The sequence below is a fragment of the Salmo salar genome, chromosome 01, assembly GCF_965601325.2.
Source record: "Salmo salar chromosome 01, fSalSal1, whole genome shotgun sequence".
In the NCBI taxonomy this organism is placed as follows: domain Eukaryota; kingdom Metazoa; phylum Chordata; class Actinopteri; order Salmoniformes; family Salmonidae; genus Salmo; species Salmo salar.
In genome coordinates this window covers 145,391,458-145,408,329 of record NC_138291.1, presented here as the reverse complement: position 1 = coordinate 145,408,329, position 16,872 = coordinate 145,391,458, and the positions used below count along the sequence as shown (strand labels likewise).

At 39.6% G+C, this 16,872-nt stretch overlaps 1 protein-coding gene across 1 annotated transcript in view; it reads left to right on the top strand.

Annotated features, from left to right (window-relative positions):
* Positions 1-16,872, top strand: part of lrrc75bb (leucine rich repeat containing 75Bb) — a 50,767-nt gene that overhangs the window by 6,423 nt on the left and 27,472 nt on the right. The window contains exon 2 of the mRNA XM_014130883.3: positions 13,057-13,185. Coding sequence (XP_013986358.1) covers positions 13,057-13,185 — 129 coding nt within the window. The remainder of the gene's footprint in view (positions 1-13,056; positions 13,186-16,872) is intronic.

The window sequence follows — 16,872 nt, the reverse complement described above, 5'->3', positions numbered from 1 at the left end:
GAAACGATAACTACTGTTTGTATGCTTTCTGTGAATTACTTAGTTTAGTAAATAAATGATTTTAAGACAATTGATATATGGATGATTTTAGTAAGGGCTGGATTCGTGCAGATACAACAATTTACGACGTTTGGAATGAGACTGGACGCAAGGTAAAATACACCATTTAAACCAGAAGATAATCGGCCTATACTATAATATATAATGTTATAATATAGGAAAGTTATATTAGGAAAATTATAACTTTGTAATCTGAATATTTTCCTTGGTGCCCCGATCTCCTAGTTAATTAGTTAAACGATTAATCAGTTTAATCGCGTAATAATAATAATAATAACAGGGAGTTATTTGATAAACATGTCTTCAAGTTAATGGTGCCCAAAGACACGACATGACATTCAATCTGCTTTCCACCAGACGCTCTGAGATCAATTCACCTTTCAGCAGAACAATAACCTAAAACACAAAGCCAAATCTACACTAGAGTTGCTTACCAAGAAGGTGAATGTTCCTGAGCGGCCGAGTTACAGCTTTGACTTAAATCTGTGTTGCGTAATCGTACTGAAGGTAGCTAAGGAGTCAAGCGCAGGAGAGCAGAGATGGCAATGTAGCATCCTTAATAAGTCCCAAAACGGGACAGGTACAAAGTCCATAAACGCCCGAGACAATGGAACACACAGTTACTCACGGAAGGAGGAAAACAACGCTCCTACTATACTTAACACACGTGAATAAACAGAGGAACGCAACATGAAAATAACCCCGCACAAACCTAAGCGGGGAAACATGGGTAAATATACACACAGAAATTAAAGCAAATGAAAACCAGGTGTGAATGAATCAAAGACAAAACCAACAGAAAAGGAAAAATGGATCGGTGATGGCTAGTAGGCCGGCGATGCCGACCGCCGAGCACCGCCCGAACAAGGAGAGGAACCACCTTCAATGATAAACAATCAGTTTGACAGAGCTTGAAGAATTTAGAAAATAATAATAGGCAAATGTTGCGCAATCCAGGTGTAGAAAGCACTTAGAGACTTATCCAGAAAGCACAGGAGGTTGGTGGAATCTTAATTGGGGAGGACAGGCTTGTGGTAATGGCTGGAGTGGAATTAGTAGAATGGTATCAAATACATCAAACATGGTTTCCATGTGTTTGATGCCATTCCATTCGCTCCATTCCAGCCACTATTATGAGCCGTCCTCCCCTCAGCATTCTCCTGTGCCAGAAGACTCATAGCTGTAATCGCTGCCAAAGGTGTTTCTACAAAGTATTGACTCAGGGGTGTGAATGCTTATGTAAATTTGATATTTCTGTATTTCATTTTCTTCACATTTGAAAAAAAATCTTGACTGTCCAGCTCACTAATAATCATTGACTAGACAGTCAGGGAGCATCGAAAATGTAAAAACGATGGATAGAACCCTATTTTTCACCAATTTTGAAGACGAGGAAATATACCTCATTTTCAGTGCAGCCCTCCGGACCTCGTTGAAGACTGGATGCGGCCCCGGGGCAAAATTAGTTTGACACCCCTGGGCTAGAGTGTAGGCCTACTTCACACATATGTTAAACCAGTGGTCACCAACCTCTTCTGAGTCAAGATCACATTTGCAGTCAAATAGCAAGCCGAGATCTACCTGTCAGAATAGTTTTAAAACATTAACCTAATAAAAACAGTAGGAAAGAGGTTTGTGCACTAGGCCTAATACATTATCACAGCATATTGACTATATTCCTGGCCTGCCAATATTGTTCTTCTCAGACCATAATTTATTTCAAAACTCAAGCTTTGATAATAAATTAGATCAGTTGGTGTAGCACTTGCAAGGCACAGCTGAGCATAAATTGAAATAATTTGCAAATAATTAGCTTTTTTATTTTACTGGACTGATGGTACCTGCATCTGCTGAGCTTTAAGTTATCTACAGGGAACACAGAAATGTGTCCAACTATTATTGTGTTCAGGGGTTGGAACCGGTTCAGGGAACAGAACAGAAAACCATTTTTTTTGAGGAACAGAAACAGAACCGGTAATGAAAGTGATATATACTGTTATGGAACAGAACCGTTATTTTAAAAGCAGGGGAACCGGTTAATGACATTATTTTACATTGCTGGCATTTGTGACTCGTTTCAGGAAACTAGGCGTAAACTAGTAAACTAGGCGTAAACTGAACGTAAACTGTTGCCATCTGAAATGCCTTCTGGAACATATGAACTTTCATGTGCCTTAATAACTACCTTGTATGCCATCTATAAATGCAAATAAAATTGTTAAATTAGGAGCCTAGTTGGTTTAGCCACGGAAAAAGACCTTCCCGCTAGCCATGATTGGCTGAGATAATGAGTGGGCTGGACATGCGAGAGATGAGTTCGGATTGGTCAGCCATGTAGCACGCTTCTGTCTATAACATAAGCTGCTCAGTATGTGTAGGCAATCCTTTCTAACGCTGCTTTTTTGAAAGATATCACGTAGTAGAACTGCATAAGTGTTGCTCTCCACTTTCTGGAGGACCGAGTTTTGAAATCAGTGGAATTAGAGTATGATAGCTAAAGAGATGGGAAAAAATTCTGCCGTTTGATTGCAAATATGCAGATGGAGTCGAAAAGAGAATATACAGAAGGCTGTTGTGTAAAACACCTGTCTCCAGATTACATCTTCAAACTAAGGGCAACCATGGCATCCGTGATAGAGGGAGAAGTGTCCATCCATGTATACGGGTAAGATAGTCTAGCTAGCTACATTTTCAGATTACACATTTCTAATTTTGTCAGAAAATTGTTTTAATTTCAAGTTAAAGTGTACTGTTAGCTAGCAAGCTAATGTTAGCTGACTGGCTAGCTATCTAATGTTACGTGTAAGATCTGTGTAGTAATATTATTCGTATCTCAGAGTCATTTGCATTGCTAGTTATAGCCTAATGTTAGCTAACCTGGTTGGTTAGCTACCTGCAGATTTATGTTCATGTTATGAGTTGGGATTATGGTTTGTTGATTAGCTAGCTAGCTACATGTCTAAACAAAAGACTCCACTATGCAAGTAACTATTTCAATAGAATGTTTATGATGTCACTGAGACAACTGTCGATAGCTGTAGCTGGTAAATTCGCTCTGGCTATCTACTCCGATTTCAGAGCAATCTCGTCTGAGTGCAAAAAAGCATAATTAAATTGTTGCCAGCAGCACAGTTGTAGTCACCAACACTCTGGATAACATAAAAACAGCCTAACCAGCGCTGCTAGGGCAATTAAAATGGTCAGAGTGAGCTGTTCTCTCATTTGTATCTGGAAGTAGCTAGCAAGTTAGCCAACGTTAGCCAGTTAGCTTGGGCGCTAAATACATTATGCTCCATACATACATACTCCAGTAGAAACGTAGAAACGCCAACACAATATACAGAAAATAAGGCACTTACTTTGAAAGGAACTCACACATGTCCAAAGTTATTATTTGGGCGCTTGACTGCTGTTGCTAGGTCTGAACACTCGGATCAACCCTACCCTACCCTCCAGTGTTCGCTCAGAACGCTCCGAGAGCAAAACACAGTGAAATTATGAACAGACAATCTGACAACGCTCTGAGTTTACAAACGCCCAGAGCACATTCTGGTACTCCTGATTAAATTTACGAACACACCCGTAGTATAAACCAGACTTTAGTTTTAAAATGTTTGGTTGTTTAGTACATAGCCTCACATGTGAATCCTTAAAGAGATGGGTGGGGCTAAAGCTTTACTGGAGAGGTCTTCTTTGTCTACACCCATTCAGCATCGCTCGCACCCTCGATGCTGAATGGGTGTAGACAAAGAAGACCTCTCCAGTATGCCTAGTTAAATAAAGGTTAAATAATATAAAACTAAAAAATACATTAACTAAAACATAATCAGCTCCACCTTCTTTTGTCAAGTCCTTACTTTTCACAGATTCGCCACACAACTAACAGTGGGTATTTAAAATCAGTGTCTGTAATTAATGAATCAGGGCCTTGCTGTGGGTTTTATTGTGCTTGGGTAGCCACTTATATTGATCTTACAGGAAAGCCTCTTAAAGTTCAGAGAAACACGTGCCTGACTCCCTCCCATCATTAACATACCACAGAGGAGACTAAATAGTACTGTACTGCCATACAGTATATGTCACGCCCTGGCCATAGAGAGGGTTTTATTCTCTATTTTGGTTAGGCCAGGGTGTGACTAGGGTGGGCATTCTATGTCCTTTTTTCTATGTTTTGTATTTCTTTGTTTTGGCCGGGTATGGTTCTCAATCAGGGACAGCTGTATATCGTTGTGTCTGATTGGGAGCCATACTTAGGCAGCCTGTTTTCCTTTGGGTTTTGTGGGTGGTTACTTTCTGTTTAGTTCATGTTCCTGACAGAACTGTTTAGCTGTTGTTCGTTTTGTTGAAAGTGTTCTATTAAAAGTTAATGATGAGCACTCACCACGCTGCGCCTTGGTCTACTCCTTTCGACGGCCGTTACAGTATATCTCCCTATCTGAAGAATACTATGCATCTATTAGGCAGGGCAAACATATTATCACGATTTCACATACACTGTATATCATGAAAATCAATACATTATAGCACGTTTTTTTGGGCTCATTCAGTAGTTTACACCTAATTAAGTAGAGTTATTATCTTCAAATAATGATTTATATTTCATAAGTTTAACATGATACTGTGGCTGCTTCCTGTTTTCAGGTGTCAAAACACCGGTTTTAGATGTCCAAATTCAAAATCAATATGTTGAAATAAACTGTGATTTGTTGAAGACAAATAAAATTACCCTACACACACACATCACACTTGTAAATTAGTACCTTGTAAACTGCTTTGGCACCAATTTTTACCAGGGGGCCTCTCTAGACTGGAATTGATTAGCTTGTTCTACTGTAATCAATAGCGTGCGCATATTAATATTTGTATTAAAATCAATGAAACTGGTAAAAAAAAAAATGCGTAGATATGTACCGCTTGCGCTCTTCTAACAGACAAAACTCAATGGACTTGGGTATACTACATATACAAGCAGATAAATGAGAACCTGTAGTAGCCATTTATTAACTGATGTATCTGTGAGAAATTTTTTACGGAAGACAGACAATACGAATAAGGTATCACAACACTCACTTTTTGACTGAATCAGCACCTCACGTTGGTTTCTAAATAGCGACAGGGGTTGGCTTTCATTTGAACGATAGCTTAATCCTCAAATCTGCAAATTCATGTGAGGCCAGAGATGTTTATATATAATTTTTTCTTGCCACTATGGCCTTAAAGTCCCACTACAGACAGAAACACTGGTACTAAACCAAAGACATTGATATGTTTTTGTAAGATTGTGATGATTAGAAACTTTTATGCTAACACCACCAATCTGAGGTAAAAATTATGTGTATTTCCTCTCATTTTTATGTGGTGATAGTACTAAGATGTTCTGTCTACCATGGGGAATTTAGCGTAATATATTTTTTTTTACGAATGTCAAAATAATTCAATATTTAGATTTAAGATTAATCACACTCACAATTTTACATCTATTTCTTACTACTTTAACATGGAGAGAGTTTAAAAATGTTCCTAACCACAATTTAACAGGGCACTCTAGACTAGAGCTTCCATAGTGATTGTGCAGCAGGCTGAACGTTTGACATCTCTATATCTATTCTGTTCAACATAGATAGACAGTCTCTTCCCACTTGCTGTGTCGACCCATTACACTTTTGATCCAATGATAGATCATTTTAATGAACACATCAATGCAACTTGATAAGAAAACCGCCCACTAGATAAAAACACTGGTCCAGTCAGGTGGGAATGAAACCTATATCAACTCACATTGTTCCACTGATCCACTTTAACAACACAGTAGTTGTTGTAGCTCTGCTGTTTTTCCTCAATGAGTGGAAAAGCTGTTTTTTCTTTCAGGGAAGGCTGGATTTGGAGTTAATGCTTTTGAGTCCCATGCCTGCGTGTTTTAGTGATTCTAACCCCTTTTAAACATTTAATGTTTGAGCTATAGACTGCTGTTTTTTTGCATTGGATTTGTCTATTTCTTTGCTTCCGCGGATACCAACCATTAGCGTGTGCGATTAACAGGGGCTGAAAGAGAACGTTGTTTGTGAGACAAGGTAGGATGTCCAATGATCTTCTATGTAAAAGAACCCTTCTAACAACTCTTGTGTGACTTGTGAGTGTCATAGAGCAAGACAGACATGCGTGTTCTGTGAGAATGAAAAGCTGAGATTCTCACAAAACATGCACGTCTGTCTTGCTCTATGACGCTCACAAGCCGCACAGTGGTCGTTAGAAGGTAAGGGTTCTTTTACATAGTAGATCATTGGACATCCCATGACATAGTGTCTGTCATACTGTCATACTTTTTGTACAGTACCAGTCAAAGGTTTGGACACACCTACTCATTCAAGGTGTTTTCTTTATTTTTATTATTTTCTACATTGTAGAATAATAGTGAAGACATCTCAACTATGAAATAACACATATGGAATCATGTAGTAACCAAAAAAGAGCTACTTTGAAGAACCTCAAATATAACATATATTTTGATTTGTTTAATCAAAATATATGTTATATTTGAGGTTCTTAAAAGTAGCAAGCCTTTGCCTTGATGATAGCTTTGCAAACTCTTGGGATTCTCTCAACCAGCTTCATGAGGTAGTCACCTGGAATACATTTTTATTAACAGGTGTGCCTTGTTAAAAGTTAATTTATGGAATTTATTTCCTTCTTAATGTGTTTGAGCCAATCAGTTGTGTTGTGACAAGGTAGGGGTGGTGTACAGAAGATAGCCATATTTGGTAAAAGACCATATTATGGCAAGAACCACTCAAATAAGCAAAGAGAAATGACAGTCCATTATTACTTTAAGACATGAAGGTCAGTCAATTCGGAAAATTTCAAGAACTTTGCAAGTTTCTTCAAGTGCAGTTGCAAAAACCATCAAGCGCAATGATGAAACTGGCTCTCATGAGGACCGCCACAGGAAAGGAAGACCCAGAGTTACCTCTGCTGCAGGAGATACGTTCATTAGAGTTAACTGCACCTCAGATTGCAGCCCAAATAAATGCTTCACAGAGTTCAAGTAACAGACACATCTCAACATCAACGGTTCAGAGGAGACTGCGTGAATCAGGCCTTCATGGTTGTATTGCTGCAAAGAAACCACTACTAAAGGACACCAATAAGAAGAAGAGATTTGCTTGGGCCATTGTCCATTGACGAGCAATGGACATTAGACCGGTGGAAATCTGTCCTTTGGTCTGAAGAGTCCAAATTTAAGATTTTTGGTTCCAAACGCCTTGTCTTTGTGAGATGCAGAGTAGGTCAACAGATGATCTCCGCATGTGTGGTTCCCACCGTGAAACATAGAGGAGGAGGTGTGATGGTGTGGGGATGTTTTGCTAGTGACACTGTCGGTGATTTATTTAGAATTCAAGGCACACTTAACCAGCATGGCTACCACAGCATTCTGTAGCAATACGTCATCCCATCTGGTTTGCGCTTAGTGGGACTATCATTTGTTTTTCAACAGGACAATGACCCAACACACCTCCAGGCTGTATAAGGGCTATTTGACCAAGAAGGAGAGTGATGGAGTGCTGCATCAGATGACCTGGCCTCCAGAATCACCTGACCTCAATCCAATTGAGATGGTTTGTGATGAGTTGGACCGCAGAGTGAAGGAAAAGCATCCAACAAGTGCTCAGCATATGTGGGAACTCCTTCAAGACTGTTGGAAAAGCATTCCTCATGAAACTGGTTGAGAGAATGCCAAAAGTGTGCAAAGCTGTCATCAAGGCAAAGGGTGGCTACTTTTGTTTTACAACACTTTTTTGCTTACTACATGATTCAATATGTGTTATTTCATAGTTTTGATGTCTTCACTATTATTCTACAATGTAGAAAATAGTAAAAATCAAGAAAAACCCTTGAATGAGTAGGTGTGTTCAAACTTTTGACTGGTACTGTAGATGTTATTTATCTCTCTTTATTGCTCCTATGGAATTCTAGCCTAGCCATAGCAAGCTAGCTAGGCGAGTAGTGGTGGTGTCCTGTTAGAGAAGGTAGTAAGAAATACTCAGGACAGGAGGCGTAGAGTGACACAACAACAGATATAAGGTTCTCAAATAATGTCGGTTTACTGACAGATGCGTTGGTACAGAACGTTGGTGGTGCTCTTGCTCTAGTATCACGTGTTATCACAAATCAACCGTGATCAGAGCTAATGCGAGCACACACCCTTATTATTTCATCAACCAGATTAAGGGGGGCCAAAATCACACCCGGAAGGTGAGTTATCAAACACACAACACTGTAACAATACTGTAATACGTTCACATAGTTGCTATCACAAACTCCACACAGTTGTCACTGAGTAGTTGGGTATTCATTTCCAACTTATCCAACAATTTCTGTACTTACAGCATTCTTATACATTTATTTTCTATCAGGTTTTTGCTTGGCAGACCTTATTTTTAGATTTACATTTGTTAAAAAAAACTCATGAATGCAACTGTTTATGTCAAATTGGTTTGTGTTCTACTTGTAGCCCTGGTTGTCCTGAAAATAAAATGGTAAAACACTTCAATGTGAGGCTAAATGAGGGCAGAGCAAGCAGATAAATGAAAGTAATGAATTTCAGGTTTTTCACTTAGGGATTGCCTGGGTCTAATAAGGTTTTAATCTACTTGAGATGGTGGATGATATTGGAGCATGCCTGATGTCTCCTTCAGAGCACAGCACAGCACACAGGAAGTCATTACACAGAGGAGATGCACAGAGGACTCAATGAGACCGGACTCTTATCTCCATCTCCAATCTCTTCTGGGCTATTAATGTTAATTACTTTGGACTTTTCTCTATGTTCGTCAGTAAACAAGGAATCAGCAAGCAGGCATTAAGATTAAAAGCATTAACACAGAATATGTTTAGTGATGCAGGAAGCAAATACTAAAGTGCCCCTGAGGTTATAAAAGGCTAGATAAAATGACCGTTGGAATGAGAGTTAATAGTGCATCATTTTACTACCTCAGTTGTGTTTGAGAGGATTAGTGAGTCACCGTTGTTTGAAACATAATGTGAGGTGCCACTTCTCCTGATAGTTGGATCTTAAGGAATAGGCTACCTACCAATCATGTATTATACATATGTACAGTGCATTCGGAAATTATTCCAACGCCTTGACTTTTTCCACATTTTGTTATGTTACAGCCTTATTCAAAACTTTTATGAATTACGTTTTTTCATCATCAATCTACACACAATACCCCATAATGACAAAGTGAAAACAGTTTTTTTGAAATGTTTGCACATTTATTACAAATAAAAATACAGAAATACCTTATTTACATACTGTATATCATACACTACAGCTGAGGAACAATGGGAAAGTAATTCTGCTTTGAAAGTTGACACGTGTAACCTCTCTTTTAAGAACATGGGTCTTTTGGTACCTACTGGAGAGCTCTTCTTTGTCTACACCCATTCAGCATCGTTCACACCCTCTTAAGCTTTAGCCCCACCCATCTCTTTAAGGATTCACATGTGAGGCTATGTACTAAACAACCAAAGATTTCAAGACTAAAGGCTGGTTTATACTACGTATATACACCCCGTTTGTAAATTTGACCTGGATTGCCAGAGTGCGCTCTGGCCATTCGTAAACTCAGAGCGATGTCAGATTGTCTGTTTCTAAATTCAGTGTGTTTCACTCTCAGAGCGTTCAGAGCGCACACTGGACACTCTGGCCTAGGAGTAAGGTTGATCCGAGCATTCTGACCTAACAACAGCAGTCAAGCACCCAAGCTAACTGGCTAATGTTGGCTAGTTTGCTACATATTTCCAGAAACAAATGAGAGAACAGCTCACCATTTTACTCGCCCTAGCAGAGCTGGTTTGGCTGTTTTTATGTTATCCAGAGCGTTGGTGACTGCAACTGTGCTGCTGGCAACAATTTAATTACGCCAGAATTTTCTCCATCTCCTTTGCTATCATACTCTAATTCCACTGATTTCAAAACTTAGTCCTCCAGAAAGTGAAGAGCAACACTTATGCAGTTCTACTACGTGATATCTTTCAAAAAAGCAGTGTTAAAAAGGATTACCTACACATACTGACCAGCTTGTGTTGTAGACAGGAGCGTGCTACATGGCAGACCAATCCAAACTCATCTCTCGCATGTCCAGCCCACTCATTATCTCAGCCAATCATGGCTAGCGGGAAGGTTGCTCCCATTTTCTGTAGCTAACCCATCTAGGCTCGTTTTTCTGTGGCTAACCCATCTAGGTTCTTAATTTTAGCTTTTTTTTCTCGTATTTACAGATGGCATACAAGTTTGTTATTAAGGAACATGATAGTTCACATCTTCCAGAAGGCATTTCTGCCAAAAAACACATTTCAAATAAAAAAAAAAAGTTTATATTCTAATGGTGCTCCTGTGAAGTCGTGACGTGCCTAGTTTCCTGAAACGAGTCACAAATTAGATATTTCAGTTGTTGTTTTTTTATTATTTTGATAACATTTCTAAAAACCTGTTTTAGCTTTGTCATTATGGGGTATTGTGTGTAGATTGATGAGGGAGAAAATATAATTGAATACATTTAAAAGTAAGGCTGTAAGTAACAAAATGTGGAAAAAGTCAAGGCGTCTGACTACTTTCCGAATGCACTGGATATTAAATGTCTATATTATACATCTCTCATATGGAGGCCAAATTGGACTGGTGTGAAGATTACGCCTCTTGCCCTCTTCTATGTTGCTCCACAATCAGTTACATTTAATTCATTGCTCTAATGATCTGTCAGTGCTTGTTTTATGTTTATTTGGTAGCCTTCTGCCATTCATCCACAATTAAAGACTTGGGTGTATGAAAATGTACTCTTTCAGAACACAGAAAGTGTCACAGTGTTTTATGTTGTTATTCCCTTTTATTCATAGTTTTTGAAAGGCAAGTGTTAGATGTGAGCAATTTTAGAGGATTGTTATGTCTAATAATCCCACTTGTCAAATTGTCAAAGAAAATTTAAAGCAGGCAACAGACTCCGGGACTGGTTGTGGGGCTCTATGCAATACGTTTTAATAGGTTCCTAATGAGCTGTGGATGTGGGATGGCTGTTCTCAAATTCCAAACTCTCAGCACTCAATTCTTGGTTGAAAAGACAGCAATCATTTTAGATATGCAGGCAGCCTACGGAGCAGGCTTTGTGGAGTGATCTGAAGACAACTTTCATGCAGAGACGGCGACGCAGACACACTGTCAGTGACAAAATGAAACACCCTTCACACAGAGATGGTGGAACATGAGAGACGCAGTGGCACGTCAGTTATTCTGTCAGATTAACCCATGCAGGGTTGAGCCGCCACACCAATGCAGACATCACACAATGTTGTTTTGTTGTTTACTGTGAACCCAGAGAAAAAGCATTCCTACCGTAATAGATTTAGAACCATGGCATTTTCTTCAAGGCTGATGACTGTGCTGGGGTTCTTCCAATATTACACAAAATTGGTCATAGTTGACCTACTTGATGATTGAACACATTTTCAACATACTAATTCGAAAATTATCTACTATATAGGCCTATCTCTATACTGTTGTTGTTTGGGACTTGTTTACTATATTTTGTTGGGGTATGTTTCCCTGTCATAAAGGGAGCACTGGAGAATGGCTCGGAGACAGGGAATCCCAGAGAGCTTAAGTGTAATAAATCAGCCAGAAAGCTGGAGGAGGAGGAGAAAGTGCTGATGGGAATTTGCCTCAGAGCTTTCACTGTAGCCTTCAGTGTTTGGCCTGTCAGACTGTAGGTCCTGCTTAACATAGCATGAGTCCCCAGCCTCCTCCTATACTGCCTCTTTACAGCAGCTTACATGTATAGCGCTAAGCCCTCGCCTGATACTATCTTCACATTGCATGTCCAGCAAGTCAACAGTCCAGCAAGTAAACAGATTTACAGCAGCTTTGCACGTACTGTAGAACAGAAGAGGAGAAAATAATATTTTGAATAATTTTTCTTGATATTATATAGCCCCCATATTTGATGCTGAACACAGTAAACCAAGTTATAAGCAAGAGGAGGAGAAATATTTTCCAAATTTTGGTTTTTGTCCTCTGCTCTACTCTGCCTTAACCTTTCATTGTGGTGGATGTTTTGTTTTTGAGCCTCTCCTTCACATATTGCCTGCGGTTTCAGCTAATTTGTTTCAGGACTTGCTGTGTCTGTTTGGTTGATGTCATCCTCCTCGGCAGGGCAGGTGGGTGAGGGCTACGTCGAAGACCCTTTGATATGTCTCAAAGCATTACATCTCATACTCGGGCTCCCGATGACATCCCTCACCAGCAGCAGCCCTCAGAGCATTACCTGAAGCTGCAGATTCCTTTGCCCCAATATAGTTACACTGTCACTGCAAATAGCAGCCACCCTGCAGATGATACTAGTAAGAACAACCTCTGGGGACGTTTTCTCATTCCTCATTTTTATTAAACCAGTCTGCACATCACACCCGCCTGCCATTTGAATTCCAGAGAAGACGGTGAGGAACTGGAGTTCTGTAGACTTGAACCGTTTCTCTCTTAAGTGCCCGCGTGGTGTTTAGAGGTTGTTCTTAGATAACTGGAGTGTGTTTAGTGTGGTATGTGTAAAGACCCAGGGCTTTAGGGGTGAATGACGGTACAGCACATCACTTTAGTTGTTATGTATCTGTTGAAATGTTATTTGAGGAGAAATTGTCCGGCTTTAACCCCCCATACCTCTCATGCCACACCCCAGCCCTCCCTGTGCCTTGTCCCATGTGACTCTCTTACTTTAAAATCCTCTCAGCTTAATAAGTGAACATCATGAGGCAAGTGGATGATGAAATTATTATGTAAATACATTGACAATCTGTTACCATTAAGCAGTCCACATCATGTCAGTTGAATGCCTAATGATTCATGACTTTCACTTTAAAAATATTGAAATTCACGTTCTGTTGGACTTTGGAATGATTGAAAGGAAACACCAATAATTGATTATTCTCTCCTTCTCTGTGTTCCCACAGGACTTGGGACTCCAGGGAACATCCCTTAATGATATCCTCTATAAGAATGCAGCCTTTCTCAACCTGGTGGATCCAATCTCCCATGAGCTCCTGCTCAGCCTGGCCAAAGACATGCAGTGCCCAAAGAGGGTAAGCCCATCGTACCGTCTGGCTGTTGATCTGTCTGTCTGTCTATTTGTCTCGACCTCCTCAGCCGTGCTGTTGTCAGGGAACATCAAATGAGATCAGGCACAGAAAATAGAATGTTTAGGAATCCACAGCTGCATGGGTCAATTCAAGAGCAAGTACATGACGGTCAGTCTTTTCTAAATATGACTGCTAGGCCAGTTGGTTTTGTTCCAGCCTTCCAACTGCTGCCAGTATCCATACAGTCGTTATGATTAGGCTTTAAACGATGCCTGTGTGTGTGCACGTGTTCACTCTTGGGGTGCCGGAGCCATGGGCACCTATTTATAACTAATGGCCAGAAGTAGGTCAGTCACAGTGTGGTGTCATTTCAACAACGTACACAACTTACAACACAGTATCTTCTGTTTCTTGTTACTTTTTATTCAGTATTCACTTGCATGAAAATAGGTAATAGTGGACAATTGATCTATAATAATGAATTTACTGCCAGGAAAAAATTAAGCAGACAATAGCTCATATAGAGTTTTCGGCCAAAAGTGTTTGCTCCATCCTAAAATACTTTGTTTTCATCATCTTCTGGTCTAAATGAATTTGCTGGGAGCTTGAATCTCTCAGATTGATGTGGTTGACCTTTCCCTTGCTTTAAAGATGTATCAGGCATCTTTTGATAAGCTCTTTTCCCATTAAATGGCTTCCCAGAAGAATATGCAGGGAAGGGGCACAGTTTCCAATAACAAAGACAGACAGCTGTGCCCAGCTAACAGGCTCATTTTGTTTAAAATGGCACCCAGAGAGATCTAGGAACACATTGTGAAATACAGTAGATAGAAAAGTTGAACTATGAAGCACTTCTTCTCTTTAACAGATGATGAAAAATACCTTTGAAAAAAGGCTACTTTGAAATCAGATCTTTCGATAAGGGCAGCATATCTAGGGTGGTGTGTATTGGATTTTTTTTTGGGGGGGTGGTGAGTGGGTCGTGAGGGGTAGGCAGGGGTGTTCTCCGCTGTGACCGCCTGGCTTCCCACTGGGAACAAATTGGTTGAATCAACGTTGATTCAACGTAATTTGTCAACGTATAATGACATGGAATCTATGTGTCATCATGGTAACCAAATTTTAACATAGACAACCTTGTATAAAATATGTTTCATTTGTACCTTTAAAACAACGTGAGATGTTCAACATTAAATCCACTATCAGAAGAAAAAAATAATAAGCTCAGTAGCACCTCCTGCTTTAGAATTGATCTATCTACAGCTACCCTTTGGTCTCCCATCCAGGGTTTTAACCAGGTCAAATGAAATGTGGTCATACTGCGTTTTCACATATGAAATTTGATACCCTGGTTTGGTTTCCTGGAGCGTTTGTGAGAATTCTATAGTATACGTTCTGCTTTAGCATGACCTGAAAATAACAATTTCAGGGTTTGATTAGCAAGACGCAAATTCTACATGACGTTATTGAGATATCTTATTTACAACGGGCAAAAAAGTTCCACGCGACTCGCCCTGCCATGTCGCAATACCTGGTACTTTTGTCCTGGATCTTGGACCCACTACTCAAGCAGGTCCAGGATTCGTTTGCGTTTCACACATGCTCTATAGCGTGGATCGGGGTACCAAACGGTCCAGGAAACGGATCATAAGGGGATATGTGAAAGCGCCCTTTATCACTCATATAACATCAATGATGCTATTTAGGCCTATATAGCATTTGCAATGTCATCAACAGCTATTGTTTCAATTCAACCCAGAATTCAACAACAAAAAAGCAATACAATAGGCCTAGGGTTTAAATCCCTGATTTCAAATGTTATGATATTCAGTGATATTGAATTGTGTTGGTTGTCAAGGCAACCAAATATCAACATTTGATGGAGATTCATCTTCTGCTTGGATAGTTCCATCTATACCACTGACTTAGTCTGGCTTTAATTCCAGTTTGTCTACAAATTAATAATTGATATGTTGGATTCATGTCTCCATCTCAACCAAATATCTAAGTTAAATAATAGGAGTAATTCAAATCAAACTTGATTTAAGGTGCATTTAAAGTTTGATTTCATTAGATTTATTCCTATTCTTTAACTTAGATTTTTGGTTGAGATGGAGACATGATGTTGAAATGTACAATATTACATTTGCTGATACAGTAAATGGCCTAAAGTTAAGGCAAACTTCAAACTAATGTAACATTCAACTTTAAAATAAGTAACATATCCATGGTCACATTTTGAGATTACTATACATTTCTTCTTATGTAATCATATAAGGCGTGCATGTTTTAGACAGCATGCATAGGATATTGCAGGTCTATGGAGATCTTCACAATTGCTTTAATAATCTGCACAGAATCTCGAACGGCATTGATCACATGTAATCTCATCTGCAATCCAGGTCATTTGGTTGTGCTATTAGATGAAGCACAGTGATAACACATTAAGCTGTAGTATAAATAAACAAAATATCTGATTTGGACTTTGCTGTCCTTTTAAATGGTTGAAAGTGCAGTGATAGACATGTGGGTGACCACTAAACCAGAAATCTGACATTGTTTATCCATTGGAATTTGGTTGTGCTTTTAGATGGTTGACAGCATAGTGACAACACATTGGAAATTCAACAAACTTTTGGTTGTCTTTTTGAGTGGGTGAATATAGGTTGTAATCTCATTGATGAACGTCTCGACCAAAAATTACATAATTATCTTGAAATGACGTGGTGACTTGGCAGGGTTAGTGAAATGTGACAGGGATTTAGTGAGTTGGTCTGCTGTGCCTCAGGGCCTCAGCTGCAGGTCCAGTCACGGTTCTTCCTCCTTTACCGCTATGCTTCAAGGGATTGACAATCAAATGCAAACAACAACTCATCAAAACGTTTCACTGCTTCATTACAATTATTGTGCATTCAACTATAGAACTGTATATCTAACTCAAGAGCCCTGTGGTCGTCTAAGTCTATGAATATTCAGAATCGGGTTTGAATTTGAGTGAAAAACATGTTTTGAACAATGTTAAACAGATTCCATGTTGACAATGCCCGAATTCACATCAAAGAGAAGAACATGTTATTCCCAGATTAGAGTCAATAGCTTGTCTAAGACTACTTCCATTCAGTTAACCCCTTTCCCACCAAGATTTAACATAACAAATACTGTAATGGTGTTCTCACTGTCATTTCATTGCCTGAAACGAAACGCTGGAAGGTTTGAAGTGTATGAGGCATGTTTTGTGCCACACAGAGTGGGAGGAGTGGGAATGGTTAATCGCCTGAAGTAAATTGCCCCTGTCTTTTTTCTCTTTTGCTGCATTGCCTCTTTCTTGTTGTTGTGCTGTACCATTAATTAGATTTAACCTGCTCTGCTCAACCCAATCCGTTTAAAGTCTTTGACAGAGGAAGGGAGAGCGAGAGAGAGAGGGGGGGGGAGAGGGAGAAAAAGCAAGGCAGCAAGAGCTGGAGCTGGAGCGAGACCAAGGAGGAGAAGAGAGGGAGACTGACAGAGATGCTAAAGCATATTTTTATGTATAAAATGCTCGAGGCAACCATGTTGGATGGACAAATGAGAAGACCCTTGAGATCATTTGGTGAAAGCAGTAAAAATAACTACCTTTTAAACCAACATTCTAGGAACAAAGGAAACAGCCCCCTCTCCACAGCTCAATGTGTCATAATAGGGGTTGCAAGG